The sequence below is a fragment of the Adiantum capillus-veneris genome, chromosome 17 (genome assembly GCF_014529385.1).
Source record: "Adiantum capillus-veneris isolate H3 chromosome 17, ASM1452938v2, whole genome shotgun sequence".
Lineage (NCBI taxonomy): Eukaryota > Viridiplantae > Streptophyta > Polypodiopsida > Polypodiales > Pteridaceae > Adiantum > Adiantum capillus-veneris.
Genome location: NC_140947.1, coordinates 21,725,527 through 21,747,517, shown reverse-complemented (window position 1 = coordinate 21,747,517; position 21,991 = coordinate 21,725,527). Strand labels below are relative to the sequence as shown.

At 45.4% G+C, this 21,991-nt stretch overlaps 1 protein-coding gene across 2 annotated transcripts in view; it reads left to right on the top strand.

Moving 5' to 3' along the window:
* LOC147436908 (uncharacterized) overlaps positions 1-20,382 on the top strand; it is a 123,622-nt gene extending 103,240 nt beyond the window's left edge. For both annotated transcript variants that reach the window (XM_086486298.1, XM_086486299.1), the window contains 4 exons: positions 16,434-16,513; positions 16,584-16,629; positions 16,707-16,848; positions 16,927-20,382. In XM_086486298.1, the coding sequence (XP_086342424.1) occupies positions 16,434-16,513; positions 16,584-16,629; positions 16,707-16,848; positions 16,927-18,401 (1,743 nt within the window). In that variant the 3' untranslated portion in view covers positions 18,402-20,382. The remainder of the gene's footprint in view (positions 1-16,433; positions 16,514-16,583; positions 16,630-16,706; positions 16,849-16,926) is intronic.
* The last annotated feature ends 1,609 nt before the right edge of the window (positions 20,383-21,991 follow it).

Below are 21,991 nucleotides of genomic sequence, written 5' to 3'. Positions count from 1 at the left end.
GCCAAAGCTTTGATGATTGGAGGATGCTCTCGTTCACTCTTCCTCACCCAAAATGTTAACGGCTTCAAAAACTTAGCTGAAAAGCAGCTCGACGTCCATACTGCCACGTAATTAGTCTGCGAAGCGTGCCGCATTTTGCGTCGCAAATTTCACACGCACTTGGATTGTAATCTGGGTCCTTTGCTCTGGTTGAGCTCCAACTAGGCTTCGCATCCTGTATGGTACTGTCATTCTAGGTGCTCACTTTGAGAGAGAGAGAGAGAGAGAGAGAGAGAGAGAGAGAGAGAGAGAGAGAGACTCCCCCCCCCCGTGGGATGAACACGAGGAAAGGATCTCCCGGCTACACGGACCGCCTATAAACACGCGCCGGATGAACCACCCGACCATAACCACCATCCGGCAACACCCCCGTGTTGACCAACGTTCGAAGATGGATGTGTGCACCTGTAAGACGGAGTGTCCTATACCACCCAGCCTCACCTCCTCGAGGTGACCCTCGCGCTCCTAGCCTCACTGGCTAACCATTGGCACTGTACTAGTGGGGGTCGATAACTACAAATGAGGCCTTGCCACATTGGCCGGGTTCACACTACGTTTGCTCGGACATCGGACGCCCATCCCGAAGGTGTCTTAGACTAGATCCCCTCTAATGTGAGTGGGACATAACATACTTTCCCCCTTAAGAACCATTGATGTCCTCATCCATGAAGTGGGGATACTGAGCTTTCAAAACCCTAAATGATTTCCAAGTAGCAAACCTCTAAGATTGACCCTTCCATTTAATTAAGTACTCTTTATAAGCTTTTTGGCGCAAATGACGGGTACGATGATCTAAAACAGCCTCTGGTTCACGAGGAATATACTCAGTTTGCATATCTTGCCATACATTTCCCTCGATAGACACAACAATGTCAGCTTTGCCTAATTTTTCTTGGATTACTGGATGTACACTAGCATCCGAAGGAAGAGCCAGTTTATAAGCGACTTGGCCAACTTTCTTTGTGATCAAGAATGGACCTCAAAATCAAGGGGAAAGCTTACAATGCTTTCCAGTTCACATAGTCTTGGAATCTTTGGGTATCTTCAGATAGACCCATCGTAATTTGTCCCACCTCTAGAGTCCTTGGAGATCTCTTTGATTAGCATACGTTGTAACTTGGTCACGAGCCGTCCTTATACTATCCTTAGCCAATCGAGCATTTCTTGCATGTCATATGAGAAATCTTGAGCTTGGTGACCCTTGACTTTCTTTAAGCCAATAGCAATAGGGAATTTAGGCTCGAATCCATACACGAACATGAATGGGCTAAATCTAGTAGCATAATGCTTGCTATTTTTGTATGCAAAACTCTAATTGTGGAAGGAACCTTTCCCAATCAAACTGCTTGTGAGAGACATAAGCTCTCAGCATGTCCTCTAACGTCTAATTCATCCTCTTAGTTTGTCCGTCGGATTCAGGATGATCGGAAGTCGACACAACTCAATTTCGTGCGAAGGTGAGCAAATATATCTTGCCAAAATCGCCCAATGAACTTGGTATCTCGCTCACTGACAATATCTTATGGCAAACCATACAACTTATAAAGATGATCGACAAATAAAACCGCCAACTTATGGCTTTTTACTGTCGACTTAGCTGGTAAAACTTCGCCATTTTTGTGAGTCTATCGACCACAACCCAAATGGCATCATTGCCACGACTAGTATTCTGCAAACCAACGATAAAATCCATAGTAATACTCTGCCAATTGGTATCAGGGATTTCCAATGGATGTAACATGCCAGCTTTCCTAAGGCGCTCTTTCTTATTGGCTTGAAACTGAGTGCATCTCTTCACATAACTCTCTATGTAAGAGCGCATCCTTGGCGGCTTGGCCAATAGAAATATCGTTTGACCAATGCTAAAATTGTTTCGATGCCTGGGTGCCCAGCATTGGGAATATCATGGCATTCAAACAAAATCCTTTGTCAAACCTCAACAATTTCCGGCATGGAGACCTTTCCATTTCTAAACAATAGTCCACCTCTAATGGATATTGTCATTGTGTCGTCTCTCCAACTCGACTCTCGTGGGTCTTTAGACCAACCAAGCCTGTACACGAGTCATCCCCCGCTTCGACCTCGTTCTATATCTTGCCAAAATAGCTATCAGAACGACATAGCCCTGAGAGAGAGAAATGAAATGAAATGAAATGTTATATTAACGTCTTCAAAAGGCCAAAATGACCTATGAGACCAATCAGTTACAAAATAGTGAATCTAATACCATGTCTGGGTACAAAAGAACTAGAAGTGGAACAAAATACTACTACTACTACTACAATCTAAAACTACGTGGGTGTAGCAGCTGATACAATAGATACCCGGTAAACTGGATGTAACAGTGTGTGAAACAAAGATGGAAGAAATGGTGAGGATCCATCCTCATCTGCACTCTGTATGTCGAGAGAGTATGGCTCGAATCTTCTGTTGTAGTCTCCGTCGATGCTGTGTAGCTCCTCTCCTCAGTCGCGGTCGTCTGTATCTCTGTAGCTCCAATGCTCGGTCGATGAGAGTGCCAGTAGTGGTCGAATGAGTGTGGGACGAGCTCTGCAGTGGTGGCTGCTCCTCTGGCTGTCCCATATCTAGTGAAAAGAAATCTGTAATGTGTCTCTGGGACTGCCTCTCTCTAGCTCTCCCCAGTAAAGTGTCTCTACACCTGTGTAACTCAAGTAGATATAGTCCAAGACATCTCTGATCCTCATAACTCATGACCCTAGATAGAGGACCAAAACCCTCTCTGAATAAGCAGTGGAAATGCCCCCGTATCTCATAGAACACTGTGCAATGACATATGTAGTGCAACTCTGTCTCTGGCTCTCTTTGGCATAATCGGCATATCCTGCTGTCTGTTGGTATCCCTCTGAATCTACCAGTCTCAATCTCGAGCTGATGTGAGGATGTGCGTAACTGACCAATGGCACAACGCAAACCATGAGACATATGTGTGTCCATGTAGCTGGGTCGAATCACAAACCCATCTCGTGTGAGGTGGAGAAGATGCTCTCTATAGAAAGCCATCTTCGTGCTCAACTCCTGAGGCGGCTCTATCCATGTCCTCCTGGTGTCGAGCTGGATCAGGTCCTGACGAATGAGTCTAGTGATCTCCACCCGTGTAAGAGACAGCGAGGGTGCCTGAAGAGAATACTGGAAAGGGGGCAACCTGTCCATGGTGAAGCCATGCGTCTGAAACCATGAAGTCATCTATGCATACCAGCATGAAGTGTCCCCCTGTAGAGCTAACTGTCTGGAAGACTCAAGGGCCAGTCTAGCATATCTGTCTCTAGTAGTATCCCATAGGCTGTGCACAAAGGACACTGATCTGGTAAGTGCCTCAATCTCCATGGGGGGGGCAGCTAGCTCTGCTCGAATGATCGCGTGAGGTACGGAGGCCTTGGCTCTAATCAATCGGGAGATCATAGATGCCAAGGGCCTCTCCATACGTCTCCAACCATCCTGGCCTACAGAAGGTCCCCATACCTGTACCCCATACATCATAGCTGAGGCTACTAAAGTATCAAAGAGCCATAACTTTGTCCGAGGTTCCTGGAATTGAACCTGCGAACACATCCTCTCCAAGCCTCCCAAGGCCGCATAAGCTCTGGTCAGTCTAGTCTCTGCTGCTCTCCCCAAAGAAAACCTCGGCCCAGTGAAGACTATCCCAAGGTAAGTGTATGCATCTGTATACTCCACAATCTCTTGACCATACGTGAAGGTCGGTGCCGATCTCCTGATCCACTGCGGTGTGGTGTTAAACACCATGACCTTGGTTTTACCAAGGTTTACAGACAATCCACTATCCTCTGCAAAACTGTGTAATGCATCCAACTGTCGCTGCATACCCTCTGGTGAGTCAGAGATCAAGACAATATCATCAGCATATAACAACAATGGGATCCACGTCCCTGCCAGCTGGGCACCTCTATCACCCTCTCTGTCAATGTAATCAGACACCTCATCAACATACATACCAAATAGAGTAGGAGACAATGGGCAACCCTGTTTCACCCCGATAGTGGAGTGAACTAAGTCAGATATCCCCTCTGGGGTGCGTACATGTCCCATCACTGATCTGTATAAAGCCATAATCCCCCAAATCAACACTGTGGGCACCCCCATCTCCTGCAGTCTGCGCATCAGTCGAGCTCTCGGTACCATGTCAAATGCTTTGCGGAAATCCACAAAGCTACAATAAATCCGTCTCCTATGTGACCTGCCCTCCTCAATGATAGCTCTGAGTGTCAGAATATGGTCAAGAGTGGAGAAACCCCTCCTGAAACCTGCCTGTCCCTTTGCTCGTACACCCTCACCCTCTGCCCAGTTACTCAACTGCTGCTCAATAATGGATGCATACAATCGTGCGAGTGTGTGTCCAACCATAATAGTGCGGTAATTTCCAGGCTCTGTAGGATCACCTGCCTTGAATATAGGCACAATAGTAGACAACCTCCAAGTCTCAGGTAATCCCTCACACATGGCACGATTGAACAACACTGCAAGAACCTCCATCAGCATATCCCTAGCATGTATAAAGTGCTCCGCTACTAGACCGTCATGATCGTAAGCCCTCCTGGTCCTCATCCTGTCAATGGCTCTCTTTACCATCTTAGTGGTAAAGAAGGTGCTCGTAGGTGGACATAGCTCTGTAGGATCTGGAAGCGGATCCTGCCCAGGAACCGTATATAACGATGTCGCATACTGGCCCCACACATCAGGAGAAGTAATCACTGGGGGAGGGGAGTGCTCATGGAAGAGTCGCCATGCCTCGCCTGAGTCTCTACTCAAGAACAACTGATACAAGTCTCGCTCCATCTGGGCCAGGTAAGCTTGTTTCTTCTGTCGCACAAGGCTCCGGAAAGCAATCCGCGACCGTCTGTAGGTGATGACTCCTAAATGAAGATCCCTCTGAAGCTGGGCTCTCATCTCTCTGCACTCCTCATCATACCAACTATTCTGGGGCATGCTCCCAGAATGTCGCCTCCGATCCGGTTGAGTGTGTGGGTATGCCTCTGATGCTGCATCATGTAGTGTCTCAGTCAGTAAAGTAGTGCACTCCTCTACTGAGAGGCCTAGAGCAACTGTGCATAGACGATCCCAGATCGCCTCTGTATAAACCGAGTCAGTCTCTGGTGTAAATGTATAACGGGTGTGTGACCTGCCTCCTGATTTCTGGGCTGTACTAAACTGAAAAGATACAGACAGTGTCAAGAGAGCATGATCCACTGCTACGCCCACTGGTCTGGCTTCCACTGTGAAATCCTGAATACAAGGAATAAAGCTCGGCTGTGTCATAACATAGTCCACTGTACTGGCCCCATGTCTGTGTGGAAAGCATGTGAAGCCTGCTGCTCCAGGAAACCGCTGTAAGCCATTAAGTATGGCTAGCCCATGTGTAGTCGTCATCTCCGTGAGGTATCTCCCATACTCAGTTTGCTCTCTGTCATGTGAGCATCTGTCAAACCCCAGCTCACCCACATCCAACTCTCTAAGCATCTCATCTGAAGTGTCGTAGAAGACTGTCTGACAGTTGCCCATTCGAGCATTGAAGTCTCCTAGGAGGATGATATCACCATCCCTAGAAAACTCCCATATATCATCATCTAGAATTGAGAAAGGCGACTGCCCTCTGGATACAGCATATACTGACGTACCGGGGGGGGAAGTAACATATAGCAATATATAGAAATCGACCTGTGTCAGCTCTCAGCCTCACCCACATGTATCTAGCCTGATCATCTCTCCGTACAATATGTAGTAGTGGCTGTAGCTCCTCCCTAAACAACACCGCTACTCCTCCTGAACCTCTACTCCCATGCTCAGATCTCGTGACTGTTCTGTGGGCTGTTTCCCATTTGTATCCCACCACATGTGGCAACAGTTGGCCAGGGGCCTGGTGAGTCTCTGAAAAGAAAACAATGTCCTTGTCTCTGAAACTGTCCTCAAAGGCACCAACATCCAACCTCATAGACCCATTACAATTCCAAGTCGCTATCCTCAATGTGGTCCCATAGGTCTCGCACCGTCATGTAGAGCGCCGCTCTACAATCACCACCCGACCATCTCTGTAAACGGCCATCTTCCCCTTCTCCCTTGCCGCTTGAATCTCGGGCATTACTTCTCTCATATGCGCAAGTTGTGAGAGAGTGAGGTCATCGCCTAAGAAAATACCTGTCTTCTTGAGAGTAGGTCTCTTCCTCAAGAATTCCTTCTTCCCTTCCAATGAAGGGAAGCGTAGTATGAGAGAGAGAGAGAGAGAGAGAGAGAGAGAGAGAGAGAGAGAGAGAGAGAGAGAGAAGAAGAAGAAGAAGAAGAAGAAGAAGAGAATTTTAATGTCGTAGGAAACTATCCCAAGAGACCTTAAAGATCTACCCAACGAGGAGAGTTGAACTCAAGACCTATAACCAATCTACCACACTTGGGTGATAGAAAGGCTATACCAATTTCCTCTTCTTATTAGCGCGCGCGCGCACACACACACACACACACACACGAAGAAGAGAATTTTAACATCGTAGGAAACTATCCCAAGAGACCTTAAAAAGAGAGAGAGAGAGAGAGAGAGAGAGAGAGAGAGAGAGAGAGAGAGAGAGAGAGAGAGAGAGAGAGAGAGAGAGAGAGAGAGAGAGAGAGAGAGAGAGAGAAATGAAATGATATATTAACGTCTTCAAAAGGCCAGAATGACCTATGAGACCAAGCTGGACGGACTCTCTGGGTTGGGCAGTGACACGTGGCAGGGATACGAACGGTGGTCTAGTGGACATTGTGGCAAGGTCACCACCACCACTCAGTTTGGAGATAGACTTACATGGCTGACATTTATGAGCCGTTTGTGGCTCTTTATGGTGGGACATATGAGTAGTAGCTGTTGGGTCATCACGATCATCTTCTTCATATATGGTTCAGCGTCGTCGTCTAGAGTAGTGAGTCTATACACACAGCACGTCTGCTTTATCCCTACACATGTGAGCCTCGAGTCTCGACACCCCCATTGTACCTGTGAGTGTTGGGCTGGAGCTGAGTGTGTTGCCACGCCAGAGTCTGTATTGGTTCCTTTGAGATAGTCGAATCCATATGTTGTGGTCTGTTGTTGTGTCTCTTTGTTGATTTGCTGTTATCTATTGTTTCATGTGTTTCCATTCTGTTTTGAGTGAGATGTCACGCACATTGCACTGAGGAGCACCCACTGTAGAGAGCACGACACACTATCCCTGCTATAGGTGCTCTCATTTTTGGCACGTCCGGTGGGACCTCAACTGAAGTCTCACTCAATGCTGAGTACAAATCGAGGAGCTAGCTAGGTTTTAGCTAGCCTCGCCTACTTCACCTTGCACAGTGCAGCTTGCTGGTCTGGTCCAGTTTCACCCTAGACAGCTTAGTCTAGCTGACCTAGTCTCTCGCCCGGTTGGTCTGGTCCTCTCTCGCCTTGGTCCAACCAGCTCTCGTCCCTGGTCTAGTCCTTCCTCGTCCTTGGTCCAGCCAGGTGGTCTAGTCACTCGCTCTGGTCTAGTAGAGTCTAGACCGGTGTTCACCAGTTAAAAGTCTTCTTGCCCAAAGCTTGGTTGGGTTTGTGGTTATTGCATGACACATACAAGGCGGTCATTAGAGTGTCAAAGCGCACTACTGAGTCGTCTGAAGCACTACCACAGAAGGCATCGAACCTTGATATCTAGTAGAAGTCCACCAACCTCATCACCCATACCTCCACATACGGCATCACATCCATTCCTCCATCTGGTTTTATATCTTCCAGGTCACCTTTTCCGGTAAAGCTCTCTCCCATTTTGTTACAGCAAGCTATTGAGCAACACGCTCCTAAGCAATAGGTCATGAAGGCGTTGACCAATGTTTTGGCCAAGGTAAACATCAAGTTTCCTATTTTCAAGGGAGTCTCCTCAGAAGATGCAGACGACCATGCAAGGAGGTTTGCATCTCTCTGTAGAGGTCGTGGTCTTAATACAGAAGATGCTTATTTGGTGCTATTTCCATCAACATTGGATGGCTTAGCAGACAAGTGGTACAGTCAATTTGCAGAGAACCACTTTGCAACTTGGGCCACTTTACAACAAGAGTTTTGTGGAGCTTTCAGACAAGGGGACTTCCAAGAGAAGGTCTTGGATGAGTTGGCAAACCTGATGCTCCAGCCAAATGAGACTTTTGCAGAGCTCATGACCAGAACAAAGTCTCTGGTGGCCAAGCTTCCTAAGCAACAGGGTGAATTTCTGGTTAAGAAGTGGGTGGAGAACGCTCTTCCCAAAACTTCTTAGCAAAAACTCCGAGAGAATATCCGACCTGACGCCACTCCAGACGAGTTTGTCGCAACTGCTACTAGGATAGAGGGAGCTAGGAAGCTGTTCACCAACTCCCCTCAGGTAGAGACCTCGCAATGTTTTCGGAAAGTCGTTCTAATCCGTTAACTTCTTTACGCAGGGAATTGAAAGCCCTAGAGATTCAACGAGAACTTCAAGAGGAGAAGTCCTTTTCTCTTAGACAAGAGAAGCCTCCACATCACGAGGCATTGAAACAGATCAAGAGCGCTAGAAGAGCTCAAGTCTCAGCTGGCGACCAAGGCTATTGTTTGCTGTAGCTCATGCCGCTCTTTAGGGCACCCTCCACATGAATGCCCCCTTCGGGTTTACTGCCACTTCTTTGAAAAGTCTGGACATGAGGACAAGGACTGCTACGACCTCAAGGGATTGCGACGAATACAACAAAGTCTTGGTCCTACTCTTCAACAAGGGCCAGCACCGGCATCCAACATGGTTTCTCCCTGTGGCCACCCACACCACATGCCACCTTTATTGACAGCTTTTATCATACCCATGCTCCCTCATCACCTCAAAGCTTCTATGCCTCCACCTCCAACTCCATGCACCAGGAGCAAGGACCACCTCGCCCTTCGACTCGCCCATTGAATTGGCCCATTTTGTGCTACAAATGTGGGGAATATGGTCAGTACCAAAGCAAATGCCCCTTGCCCGAAGGGTCCCCTCCTTGCCGTCATTGCTGTGAAATGAAGGATCACTACAGTAAGGATCGCCCTAAACTTCGTGCATCCACGGCTTCGATCCCAAGTCAAAGCCAGAATGAGTTTACCTTTCCCAAGCTCAAAATCTGATAGCAGTTAGCGCCATACCTCAGCCGCCCTCTACTACCCACGTGTTTACCCCTCAAAATAAGTTGCAATTGATAGAGGAGCCATTGGGTGTCCTCACTCAAGCCTAGAGAGCCGCTCTCCGTCTTAGCATTCCTGCAAGTTCAACTCCCCCACACATTCTCACAACAATGGATACCCTGCCTTCAACTGTTGACAAGTCATCCCCAAGTGCCAAGAAAGAATCCAAATCTTTGCTCTCCGATATTGATGAAGCTTTCTTGGAAGCAGTTTCCGATCTACAGAAGATCAAGGTACCAGAGAAACCACTGGTAGAACAAGAAAAGCTTACAGTAGAGACAGTCTTGAAGAACACCTTCCAACAAGTGTCCCTCTATGACATGTTGCGGCTAGATGTGAGTTTCAGAAGTGACACCCTTTCAATTATTGCAGATCCTAGTGCGGGCACCTCCCAGTGCGACCATCAAAGTCCTATATGATATCCACTCCCGCTGCTCCCCTCACTGATTATAGAAGCCCTCGCCTGACAATGTCCGTTTTGGGTCGGCAATTCTCAGGAGTGATAGTGGATGGTGGATCTGGCATCAACCTGATGCCCGAGTTCACTATGTTAGCTCTAGGTCTACATCTTACTCGCCCTGCTCCCTTCACAATTACATTGGCCGACCAGCGGACAGTCTACCTAGTAGACATAGTGGACAATGTGCCTCTGCAGGTACAAGACTTTACTTTTAACTTGGATTTTATTGTGGTTCGTCTTCCCGAGGTTGAGGGCGGATTTCCCTTGCTCATCGGTAGACCATGGTTGCGACACACTAAAGCACTTCATGACTGGGGAAACGATGCCATGTGGATACATACTCTTGGGTCCCCAATGCAACCCATTCACCTAGAAGGAGGCATGGATCCCGTCGTGCAACATAGTTCTTTGTCCCTAGCAACCAGCCTTGAATTGGAACAGCCTACTCCACCTGACGGGTTAGACGAGGATCTGTTGGAGTGGCTGGATGCTACCAAATCTATGCCGTGTTATGGAGTCTCTATTCACTCTTTGCCTGAAGGTATACCCTCTTCCAATGTTTCCACAGTAACTAAACCTAGTGAGCCACTTGAGTCAGCTCAAAGGTTGAAGGTCATAGAAGCTACTCCTGATGCACCCTTGGTGGAAGCCTTTGAATTTGGTAAGTCTATGAAGAATCATAGAAGCGAAAAGAAATCTCCTCTACAGAAGTTCACCCCCCTTCAACATCAGCCCTATTGGTGTCTACTTCTCCGAAGAAAACAAAGCTCTACTCTGTGTCTAGCGAACTCCGTTCACAAAGCTTCCTCAAGACGGGATACCACAAAGACAATGTTGATTTCCAACTTGGTGAATTCCGTGATCATGATATCTCTCTGCTTGAGTGCCATTTCCCCTCACTACCCCTCGCCCTTACCCACCCCCCAACTCGTCCCCTCTTCCAAATTCGCCCCCTCACCAACTCCTCCCCCTCTTTTAAATTTGGTCCCCCTTCCCTCCCCCTCCGCGCGGATAGTGTGTCATGCTCTCTACAATGGGTGCTTCTCAGTGCAATGTGCGTGACATCTCACTCAAAAGAGAATGGAAACACATGAAACAATAGATAACAACAAATCAATAGAGAGACACAATATCAGACCAGAACATATGGACTGGACTATCTCAAAGGAACCAATACAGACTCTGGCGTGGCAGCACACTCAGGTCCACCGAGAACTCACGGGTACAATGGGGGTGTCGAGGCTCAAATGTGCAGGCCCCAAGGATGGTGTAGACGTGCTGTGTGTATAGACTCACTACTCTAGAGGACGACGCTAGAGCCTGGACCATATATGAAGATGATTGTGATGACCCAATAGCTACTACTCATGTCCCACCATAAAGAGCCACCAATGGCTCATAAATGTCAGCCATCTAGGTCTATCTCCAAACTAAGTGGTGATAGTGACCTGGCCACGATGTCCACTAGACCACCGTTAGTATCCCTGCCACGTGTCATTGCCCAGCCCAGATAGTCCGTCTAGTGTGGACCAGTCCAAACCAACTGTACTAACTGTGTGTCCTGTGAAAGGGTCACTGTAGCCCAGCCCAGAAAGTCTGTCCAGTGTGGACCAGTCCAGACCAACTGTGCTAATTGTGTGTCCTGTGAAAGTGACACGAACAAAAGTAGATCAAAGCAAAGGTGGCGAAAGATACAGTAGAGTCTCTACTCTCTTTGCCAATATCTGAGAGCCAACAGACCAAGGTGACACATCTTCCGCGATGCTCTCTGTCTTCCACCCCTCTCTCTACTGGGCCAGTCTCTACTTCCAAACTTCATGACAAGTCGGCGGCTTCTCCCTCGGAGATCCGTCTACCTTCTTAATATTCACCCATACTGATGTCAATATATCACTGACTCCACCTGTAACAACCATCTCAGCTCCTACTCCGCCAGTAGTACCTACTCCTAGCAAGCTCGTTGTGCCACTTGGGAGTCCTCCAGTATCATCTTCAGGGGTGGCCGACTCTACTTCTCTGCCACACCTTTCAGAGAGAGTATTACAAGACTCCAGGAATGCTATCGCCACCATAGAGCTTGGAGCGGAACAGTTAGCTGCCAGGCACCGGTGCCATTCTAATCTCTGAAGGTCGCCGAGAGTGCCTTCTCGGATCGGGATGTCCTTTGTGTCTCTTGCCATCTCCCGTGAACAAGGAAACAAAGCCAAAGGGCTGCTTGATTGTTAAATTACAGAAGTTCTCCGTCTCCTCAAGCTGAAGACAAGAGCCTAAACACTGTGAAAGTACCCGGGGGAGAGGGTGAGGAGAAGCTGCAAAGGGAGTGTGGACCACCTTGATTGTAATGATTTCTATCATCAGTATTGTTTGACGCTCTTATTGGGGTCTCTCTAGTTGAACTCCTCGGCTTGATCTGTAAGTCTCCTGTGATAGTTTCCTATGAAGTTAAAACTCTCTTCATCTTCTTCTTCTTCTTCTTCTTCTTCTAGTGTAACACAATTGGGTCATTGGGAGACTTTTCTAAGTTCCCACTCTTCTCTCAGTAACACAAAGTTTTCTGTCTATAGTCTCCTAGTTTTCCTTATAGTTCCTACATAAACATTCACTACTCGACCTCCACTGAGAGGCCTATACCAGCTGTGCCTTCCCGGTCCGAGATCTCCTCTGTATAAAGGGAGTCAGTCTTTGGTGTAAATGTATAATGGGTGTGTGACCTGTCTCCTGATGTCTGGGCTGTACTATACTGAAATGAAACGGACACTGTCAAGAGAGCATGATCCACTGCTACGCCCACTGGCTTGGGTCCCACTGTGAAATCTTGAATGCAAGGGACAAAGCTTGGCTGTGTCATAACATAGTCGAGATTTCAGCCATAGACAAGGCATTAACCTTAGGAATTCAGCTGAGTGCGTCAGCAACTTGATTGTTGGATCCTTTTCTTAAACGGATCTCAAAGTCAAACTCTTGCATAAGCTCAATCCATTTGGCCTTTCGGCCTCTAAGATCACCCTGATCACATATATAGCGCGAAGAATGATGGTTTGTTTATCCAACAAAAGTAGAGTCATACAAGTAGTGGCGCCACTTCCTCAAAGCGTGGACCATGGCATAAAGCTCTTTTTCATACGTTGGGTAACACATCTCAATGTCAGAAAGTTTCTTACTTTCGAACGCAACAGGACGTCCATCCTGATATGCGCTACACCAATCGCATAATTACTAGCATTCGCTTCAACTACAAAAGGTTTGCCAGGATCCACAACATGCAATATTGGTGCAGTTGTCATCAAGTGCTTTAGTGCTCGAAAGCTCTCGTTGAGACGCTCATTTCAGACAGTAGGCTCCTTTCACCCCTCCTTTTAAAAATTGCATAAGCGGAGCAACAAATTTAGAATAATCCTTCATAAACTTGCGAAAGAATCTTGTAAAGACTAGAAAGGACTTTATTTGGCGCACATTCTTCAGAATGGGCCAATTTCGCACTTAATTCAACTTTTCAGGGTCAACACGAATTGCATTGCGCCTTGGCCGGCATTTTACTAGATCTTGCCCACCCATCAGGACTACCCTCTGTCATGTGTGCACAACCTGCCCCCTACATCTGTATCTGTTTACATTTGTCATCAACTTCGTTTTTCACTATCGTTTGCATTTGCCCCGATAAAGTTTTGATGAAGGTTTCTTTGAGAAAATCTAGCCACTGTACTACAGCTTTTTCTCACGAGTGTTTGCATGATGTGTATGTGGAGGCAGTTGCTCTCCCATCTCATCATGTTCTGTGTCGGAAGCCACGGTGTTGAGTTTTGTTTTGTTTTGTTTTGTTTTTTTTGGCATGTTGTATGGAAATAATAGAACTTAAACAAACTATTAACCTCAAAATGTGTACCTCAAGGCATGACGACAAATTCGAAAGCATCTATGTCAACTTGAGATACATACATAACTTTGCATTTAAGGCAGTCCAACTATCAACACATGCTTTAATTAACGGATGCAACAAAAAGGAAAACACTGCTACGACAACCAAAAGAGAAGAGAAGTGATTGCGTTTTTGTTTTCACTAATGTGGTAAGCTGCAAATTTAGGTCATTACTGCGATAAACTGTGAATTCATTCACGAATTGATTTGCATCACGTGAAAATTCAAATCAAATCCGAAAATTCATTCACGAGTTGATGCATCATGCAAAAATCCAAATCATTTTATTTTTTTTGTTAGCTACACGGGCAAATTTGGTTGGATAGTCTCGAACTCCAGCCATAAGAACAAGCCCAAAGCCCTTTTCTTAAAAAAATGATCACCATAATAAGCAAAATCAAGTTTCTGTTGCAAGTGTGGTGGTGGTAACAACATGACAAGAGTGTGTGTGTGTGTTTTTCCTGCCCATCGGCTGCAATCGCGCTTCATAGGTGCTATGAAACATTCTGACGCTTCCCAATTTTCTGCTCTTAACACTGAAAGTAAGAGCTCCGAGTGTTGCCTCTTCCTCTTACTTTCATGCAGGGAAAAGACCTTGACCTATCCGTGTTCTCATACCAAATGTAGAGAGCTGACTTTCAATGAAGTGCTAGCTTCTTGGCTCGTTTCTGAGTCAAAAGGTGGCTCTCCTCCCTCACATAGACTCCCGATTCCTTGCTTTACGTGCTAGAAAATTGTAGAATTCGATGACATGGCATAATCAACTCACCGCCCAACCTTATAATTCCCTTGGAGGGCTTCTTGACATTGTTCTTACCTTGTCCGCTCAACCCTTGGTATGATTCTCCTGAGCCTTTGACCTTGAGCTCTAAACTGAGTGCCCTCTACCTACCATCAAAAACTTACAATACTTTCTGACAGTGAGGCTTAGTATTTACCTCTAACACACCCAATTACATCCATTGTAAGTTGTTGATGGTCTCACTATAAGGATGTGAGATAAAGCTCACTCCAACACTACAAAATCTTGAAAGCACCAAAGCAAGATTCGCTATAGCAAGGTTGAGTTTGATTGGGATCCTAGTGAGTGGCAGTGGCCTTCTTTAGAGACTAATGGTGGACCTCTTTCCTTTTTGAGTGCATTGTATCCCTTGGGTGAAGGTTCATCTTGAGAACATGACCCCCTGTTCACCGTCCACGTCAGTCAGAGGTATGGTTATCTCTCCAACTTTTCAACGACAGTTTTGGTCATGCTATTGGAGTATCAGGATCGACTACCGGATATGCTGTTATTTCATGTGGATGAGTGGGCATGCAGCATTGCCTTTTGGCAATTGGGCTGAGATTACTGGTCATGATCCGACTTACAAGTGATGCACTTTCGAGCATGAGTTCTTGAGGCACTGTTTTTAGTGTGGAGGGCGGTTTGTTTTTTGCTGAGAAAATTGGGCATGCATGAGGGGTTTGTGATGTGGGAGGCAGTTTCATGGCTTTTGCGATTTTTGGGGTCACACACTCTTGTTCAGGGCTCTCTCACAGACCTGATCTTCATACTAACGTCATTGGGATACAGATCGGGCACTCTACAGATGATTCCAGGCAGTGTCCATCACTAAGACGTTTCTCAGAAGGATGCAGTTTTTACTACGATCTGTAGCATCACTCTCTGGACCATGTGGAAGGCTTGCTGTGCTCACATTCTTCCCCTACATCGACCACTTCGACAGCTATTTGGACTGAGCTGCTGCATACTCTTCGCAGCCAGTGGGATATGTCAACGGGCTCCACCAGGGCAGGAGAGAGGGTTGGATACTCTTTCCTGTGGACATGGGCGAGATCTTCAATCCTTTTCAGTCTGGACCATGGACGCATCACATGGCTACCAAGTGTTCATTTTCGCACCTCCCCAGTGATTCATTTTCATTCATACAGGCCACCTTGATGTACACATAGCACTCACATTGTACTCCTTGTCTTGTGCATCCTCTAGGTGATAGGCCTTTCAGGATCCCCAGCAGTCTCTTAGTACACAGTCTACAGCCACTTTTTGTGCCAAAAAAGAAAAGACGGAGGGAAGGGGGGAGGGGAGAAAAGTGAACTCACCATCCCCACGGAACCAGCAATATTTATGTTGGAAATGGCTTGGCAGCAAGAGAACATGATTTGGAAGAGATTATAAGGTCGGGATCAACCTTAGCTTAATCTGCCCCGCCGTATGGGGGGCAACATGGTAAAAGGTATGGAGGAGAGTATAATAAAAACCAAAGTGTCAATTTTGCATGAAATAGCATGTGTAGAAGCTATTCTTGCTTGGAAGTTTGTGTCATCCTAATATCTCGTACAAAAAACTCTTAAAAAACATATGAAAGTACTTTTAATTGATTGCTTTCTCTTGAAGAGCTCTATCTGCCTCATCCTGCCTCTCTTGCAGGTTTTACACTAGCTAGGGTGCCAAACAGATATCTAGGCTTCCCGCAAACTGGGAAGTGATTTGTGCCATAGCTGTGTATGTGAGCTGTATGCGTGCCATAGACTCTTAATTGGTTTTACTGGGTACAGTAGACCTTATCATTACAACCTTTTTACAAGGATCCCCTAAAGAGAGGGAATGTTTCTCATATCTAGCCATAAGCTCAGTAGAGTCAATGGATGCTTAAAAGAACTGCCAGACAGCACGTGAAGATTCTGCAATAGGAGGAGCTGGCCTAGAGGGTATGTCCTTAGGAGAGCTCTGCATCCTCAAACCTCTAGTAGTCTGGTTGCTTTCTGTGATATTTGTTTGTTATTAGATAGAAAGACCTGGACTGTAAATTTGATGCTAGTGGATCCCATCGATGAACTTGCAGGTTCTGGAGTTTTTAGCATCTAGACGTGTCCTGACCGCAGAGCAAATAAATGCAGAGCCAGCTCACTTGGGTGCAGAAAGGTACGTCATTTTTCTGTTAGTAGTATTTGGAGGTGGTACTCCGATTTTAATGTGTGATTCTCCGCTGCAGTGTAAAAGACGCAATTCTTGAACTTTGTCGACATGCTGATATTGAGGTATTTTCCTAAGACTCCCACTTACAACTTGTAGTTCTGTTTGTATGTTTTAGTCTAATGGAAATGACTACTGGTAGGTTCAACAAATGGCCAACCATCTCAAGGAGAAATATCTAAAAGGGAGTTCACAGAAGCCCTTAAGAAGAGGTCAAGTGCTGTCTGATTTGTCAAGATGGCGGCTCTTTCCTAAACAGAATCAACAGGAAAGCTCTGGAGCAGGTGGTACATTCTTGTGACTCGACTTTCTTGAAAGGCCTGTGCTTTAGCTTACAACTCTTTCTGGCGTTCTTTTTGCAGCTGCCACGGAAGATGAGACCACAAAAAAGCGTAAAAGGGCCAGTAGGTGGGACCAACCATCACAGGAGGTGCTGGATACAACATTAGCTGGTGGGCTGCCGCAAAGCTTCTGGCCTTTTAATGCAAACAACCTTCTAGTTGGTACAGGTCAACAGACTAATGCTGTAGATCATTGCATAAGGCAAACAGAGGGTGCTTCAACGGATGAACTTGGGGGGATACATCCTGGCCCTCCTCCTTTTCCTGTGCCTAGTAACCAGCGTCATGATGATGCTGCACATGTAGAAACTGGTGTTGTGAGTGGTATTCCAGTAGACCAGTTCGCTACAGGCTCAGCCATGGGTTATATGTCACAGCAAGGGCCTATTTGTATTGGCATACCTGTGTCACAATTTCATGGTGCGGCCAATAACCCTGGGTCGGCGGGCTTTTCATACACGCCGCAAATGTCGACCTCTACGCATCAAGTGAATCATCCTCCAGATGGACAAGCCCTACCTTTCAGCTCAAACATGGCAGAAGTACAGGAACCTATGCAAAATGAGTTTGATGCTGAATCATCTGGCAAGGGTGGTGAAGAGCCCGACATAACTTTTGGCATTTCACATTCACAATTTTTCCAGCAAATGCATGGTATGTTTGGTTCAGCGTTTCATCCTTGGCAGCTGCAGTCTCTTATGGCACCCCATGCCTGGGGTCCATTTCTTGCTGGGGATGCACGATTAAGAGATCTTGCTTTTGTAAATGAATCTGGTCCAACTTTTAGACAGCCGAGTGAATATCGTGGTCCAGAGGAAATGGCTGTAGAGCCAAGTGGGACGGTCGGATATGTGCAGGAGACTGAGCCTTCTGTCCCTGGTTTATCTCCCCCTCTTCATCCGTCTGCCAATCCACCGTCTTTTGGCTACCCTTCCCCTTCAGGGCAAGCTCCAAAGCACCCAAATAGTCGGCCCTTCACAGGAAATGAATACCCAGGGAGAAGCAATATGCTGCCGCATCAGCAACTTAAATCCAACAGTTGGAAACCACAACGTTGGAATTCTCCAAGGTGGCAGAAGTTCCCAGTCAACAACAAATATAGGAGCCCTGGATTTCGAAGGGATTTCAACAATCCACAGAGAAATAATAACCGCCCGAACTTTGGAAGGCAGGGCCCAATGCGTCCGCATAATAATTGGGAAGATTACTCTTCACGGAAACAACCAGACAGGAGCTGTGGTCAGGGTCACTTCAATGCTCGGGCTATGGATCATGAGGAACAAATGGAGATGGAGACAGATGAAGGATTCAATGGGCAATATGGTCTGCCATTTCAAGATTCGGTCGATACTAGTGGCAGTGTGCCTCTGGAAAGGCCATGGGGTTATGGACATGCGGAATATCCGAGTGGGGATCCTAGTAATAATCATCCAGGCAGTTTCTCACAAGTTGGGGCAAAAGATGCGACTACCTCCTGGGGTGTGAATAATCAATGAAGACAACCATGCCATTCTATTGTGTTTTTTGGCTTTTGGGCGTCTGCAGCCTTGTCTCTTCACTGTGTTATACCTGAATGTCCAACGAGCCACTGTTATTGTTTGAAGCCAGCTTTTGCTTGCAACATGCATGATCAAAAGGCAATCATGTTTTCAAGCAACAAAGGTCAGCTTGGAAAAATATCCTTGTGGCATGGCTTACTCTTGCTCCATCACAGGAAAACACGTCCGTCCTTGCCCAGGCAGGTCAAATGTGGAAACCGATCACAACTCTCTCTCTCTCTCTCTCTCTCTCTCTCTCTCTCTCGTTTGATGTTCAACCATTATTGGCTCTGTATGCTTTCTTTCTTCGAAATGTATCTCCCCACCTGCCCGCCTCCTCTTCCGTTATACGGGTTCTTTATCCAGTGCCATGAATGTATGGATGGAGCTGGTTAGGCAGGCACTTCATGGTTGTATTTCTTGGAGTAAATAGCACTATATCTTTCAATTCTTCCCTTAAAAGATATTAGTACTAGACGTGTGTTTACACATTGTACTTCTTAGTTCACACATTTCACGCCTTTCACCTTTCACACCTATCAGCTTAGTTTAGGATTCCGCAGTATTTATATTTTGTTATCCTAGTTTAATTTATTTTCTTAATCTGACTTTGTTCAGATACACCGCATTGTAACTTTTTGATCTCATAGGTCACTTTGGCCTTTTGAAGACGTTATATAACATTTCATTTCATTTCATTTTTTTTCTCTCTCTCTCTCTCTCCCTCTCTCTCTCTCTCTCTCTCTCTCGTATTATGTGAGCGTGCACAATACACTCACGCACTACGAGTATGCTGGTTTCATTCCTGAATATTTTTTCTCTACTTCTTGCGTACTTAACTCCTATGTCAATTGAATGAAATACACTATCATTGTAGTTTGCTTTGACCTCTTGGTTATAAGAACACTTCGTGTTGTGTTTTACTCAGTCAATGTCTACAAAGAGCAAGTAATACAGATGTTTATCGTAATGGTGCTCTCGAGCATAATAGCAAGGTCCGTATGCCGTAAATAATACTTCACTTGAAGATAATATTGCTTGTGAATTCATGAACTTGAATACCACAAAGTCCCCAGTGGCCAGTGTTTATTTGTTTCTATTTAGTTTGTCACAGTTGTGGAATTTTTATACACTTTGTACAATCATTGTAGAGCGGTATATGCATACCAGGAATTTAAGTAGAATTTGACAGCACGATCAACTTCTCAGCTCTCTCTCTCTCTCTCTCTCTCTCTCTCTCTCTCTCTCTCTCTCTCTCTCTAGAGTCATGCGATACAAGGACCAGAGATGCTTGGGTCTGTTTTTGCTTCAGCTGCACAGACACAAAGAGAGCCTGATGAGGGGAGAGGCTAGCCAGTCTCAGGGACGGATCATAGACTTCTTTAGAGTAGACATTGGACACCCGGAGGAGCTACTACGACAAGAGAGCTCGTCGCCTCACAAGAGAGGCACATTGATTGATCAAGTGATCGAGCTAGGGAGATCGAGACGCCCACGAGTGCGGAGGACTACCCAGCATTGATGGAGGTTGCATCAGAGGATTCGGGTCACTCTGGCCCGACATGCACGACGCTCGGTTAGGCTATTGACCATGGAGGAGATTGATGAGATTTGCTAGCAATCGATGCTGGATCTCTTGTGATTCAGCTATCCCACCTACCAGTTTAAGATTCCATAGTATTTTATTTTGATATTTTTGTTACTATGACCTCGTATCAGATCCACCACATTGTAACTGTTGGTCTCATAGGTCACTTTGGCCTTTTGAAGACCTTAATATAACATTCCGATTCATTTCATTTCATTTCTCTAGCCCCCCACTTAGTCCATGCCCTACCCCTACTCATATCCTACACAAGCACAATTTGCTACTTATGTCTTGTATAGTGTGTGAAAAAGTGATTTATAATAAACAAATAGAAAGACAAGACATCGAGTATTTATGAGATCAAAAGACCATAAAAAACTTGTACAATCCAAAGGATGTCCTGACATAGTCTTGTATATGTGAGAAGTGGCTAATCATTGCTGGGTGTAAAGAAGGATCTCACAAACCACTTTATTGTAAGATTGTATGCTATGGATAAAATATCAATTATTCATAACCCCCTTTTATGTTTGGAAAAAATGCATAATTCCTAGTTGACATTGGCAAATCCAGTTTTTAAATGGTTCCCTTCCCAAAATAAATTCTTGCAAATTTGATGGACTCATTGAAGCGTTGATTCAAGGGGCCTCCAATAAGAGACATTGAATAGAAGCAAGGATACAATGTAGTAGTTGATGAACAAGGCTTTAATTAGTCGGCTAGGAATAAGATCTTCCCATATTTTTGAATTGGCTTCAAAACAAGGTATTACCCAATTCCACATTTGCTTGATACTTATTTCAAATCCCATGGGAATTCTCAATAGGCAAAAGGGAGTTCCTTTAGCCAGCTTCCTAATAGCCCTACTCCCACAGCCACTTAGGAATGGATTTGAAGGAATATATACCTTCCTTTGTAGTGATTAATCAATGACCTTGAACCTATGCAAAAAATAATTCTAGGCATTTTGAGAAGCTTGGATAGATTGGTGGTCATCATGAAGGAGATCTATGGTGTCATCTACTAACATTTGAAACCATATCTTATTGCCATGATGGAGAGAGGCCAAGATCCAACACACAAAAATCAAACAATAGCAAAGAAAAGTGGGACTTGAGGGAATCCTTTTTGGATGGATCTTCTAGGATCAATGTGATCAGTAGTGAGACTGCCATTAACTCCAACTCTTGAATTATAGTTATCTAGAAGAGTACAAACATCCAAAATTAGATAAGGGCTTAAAGCCATGTCTTGTCGTGATTGAAAGATAAATTTTATTTAGTCCTATGACACCTTGTCAAAATCTATCTTGGCAAAAGGGAAATTCCATTGACTTTTCTTAGCATACTTTGTTCCTTCTCAAAGGGCTATGATGTCATCTAGAATGAATCTATTCTTGATGAATACGTTTTGCTCTTTGCAGATTCACTGTTGAAGGTGGAGTTGTAATCTGCTGTAAATAGTTTTTGCAAAGACTTTGTAAGCACATAAGAGTAAGGTTATTGGTCGCCAATTACCTAGTTCAACTTTGTCCCCCTTCTTGTGTAGCAACTATTTCGAGAAGCTTGGATAGATTGGTGGTCATCATAAAGAAGATCCATGGTGTCATTTGGTAACATTTGAAAACATATCTCATCATTATGATGGAGAGAGGCCAACATCCAAGACCAAAAAATCAAGGCCATATATCATAATAGTAAAGAAAAGTTGGACTTGAGGGAATCCTTTTTGGATGGATCTTCTAGGATCAATGTGATCAGTGGTGAGACTGCTATTAACTCCAACTTTGGAATCGAGAAAAGTACAAATATCAAAATTAGATAAGGGTCTAAATCCATGTCTCATTGTGATTGAAAGATAAATCCCATTTAGTCTTATGAGAGACCTTGTCAAAATCTATCTTGGAAAAAGAAAAATTCAATTGAGAATTCGGAAGAGAATGGGGTCTAGGAGGGCCTCT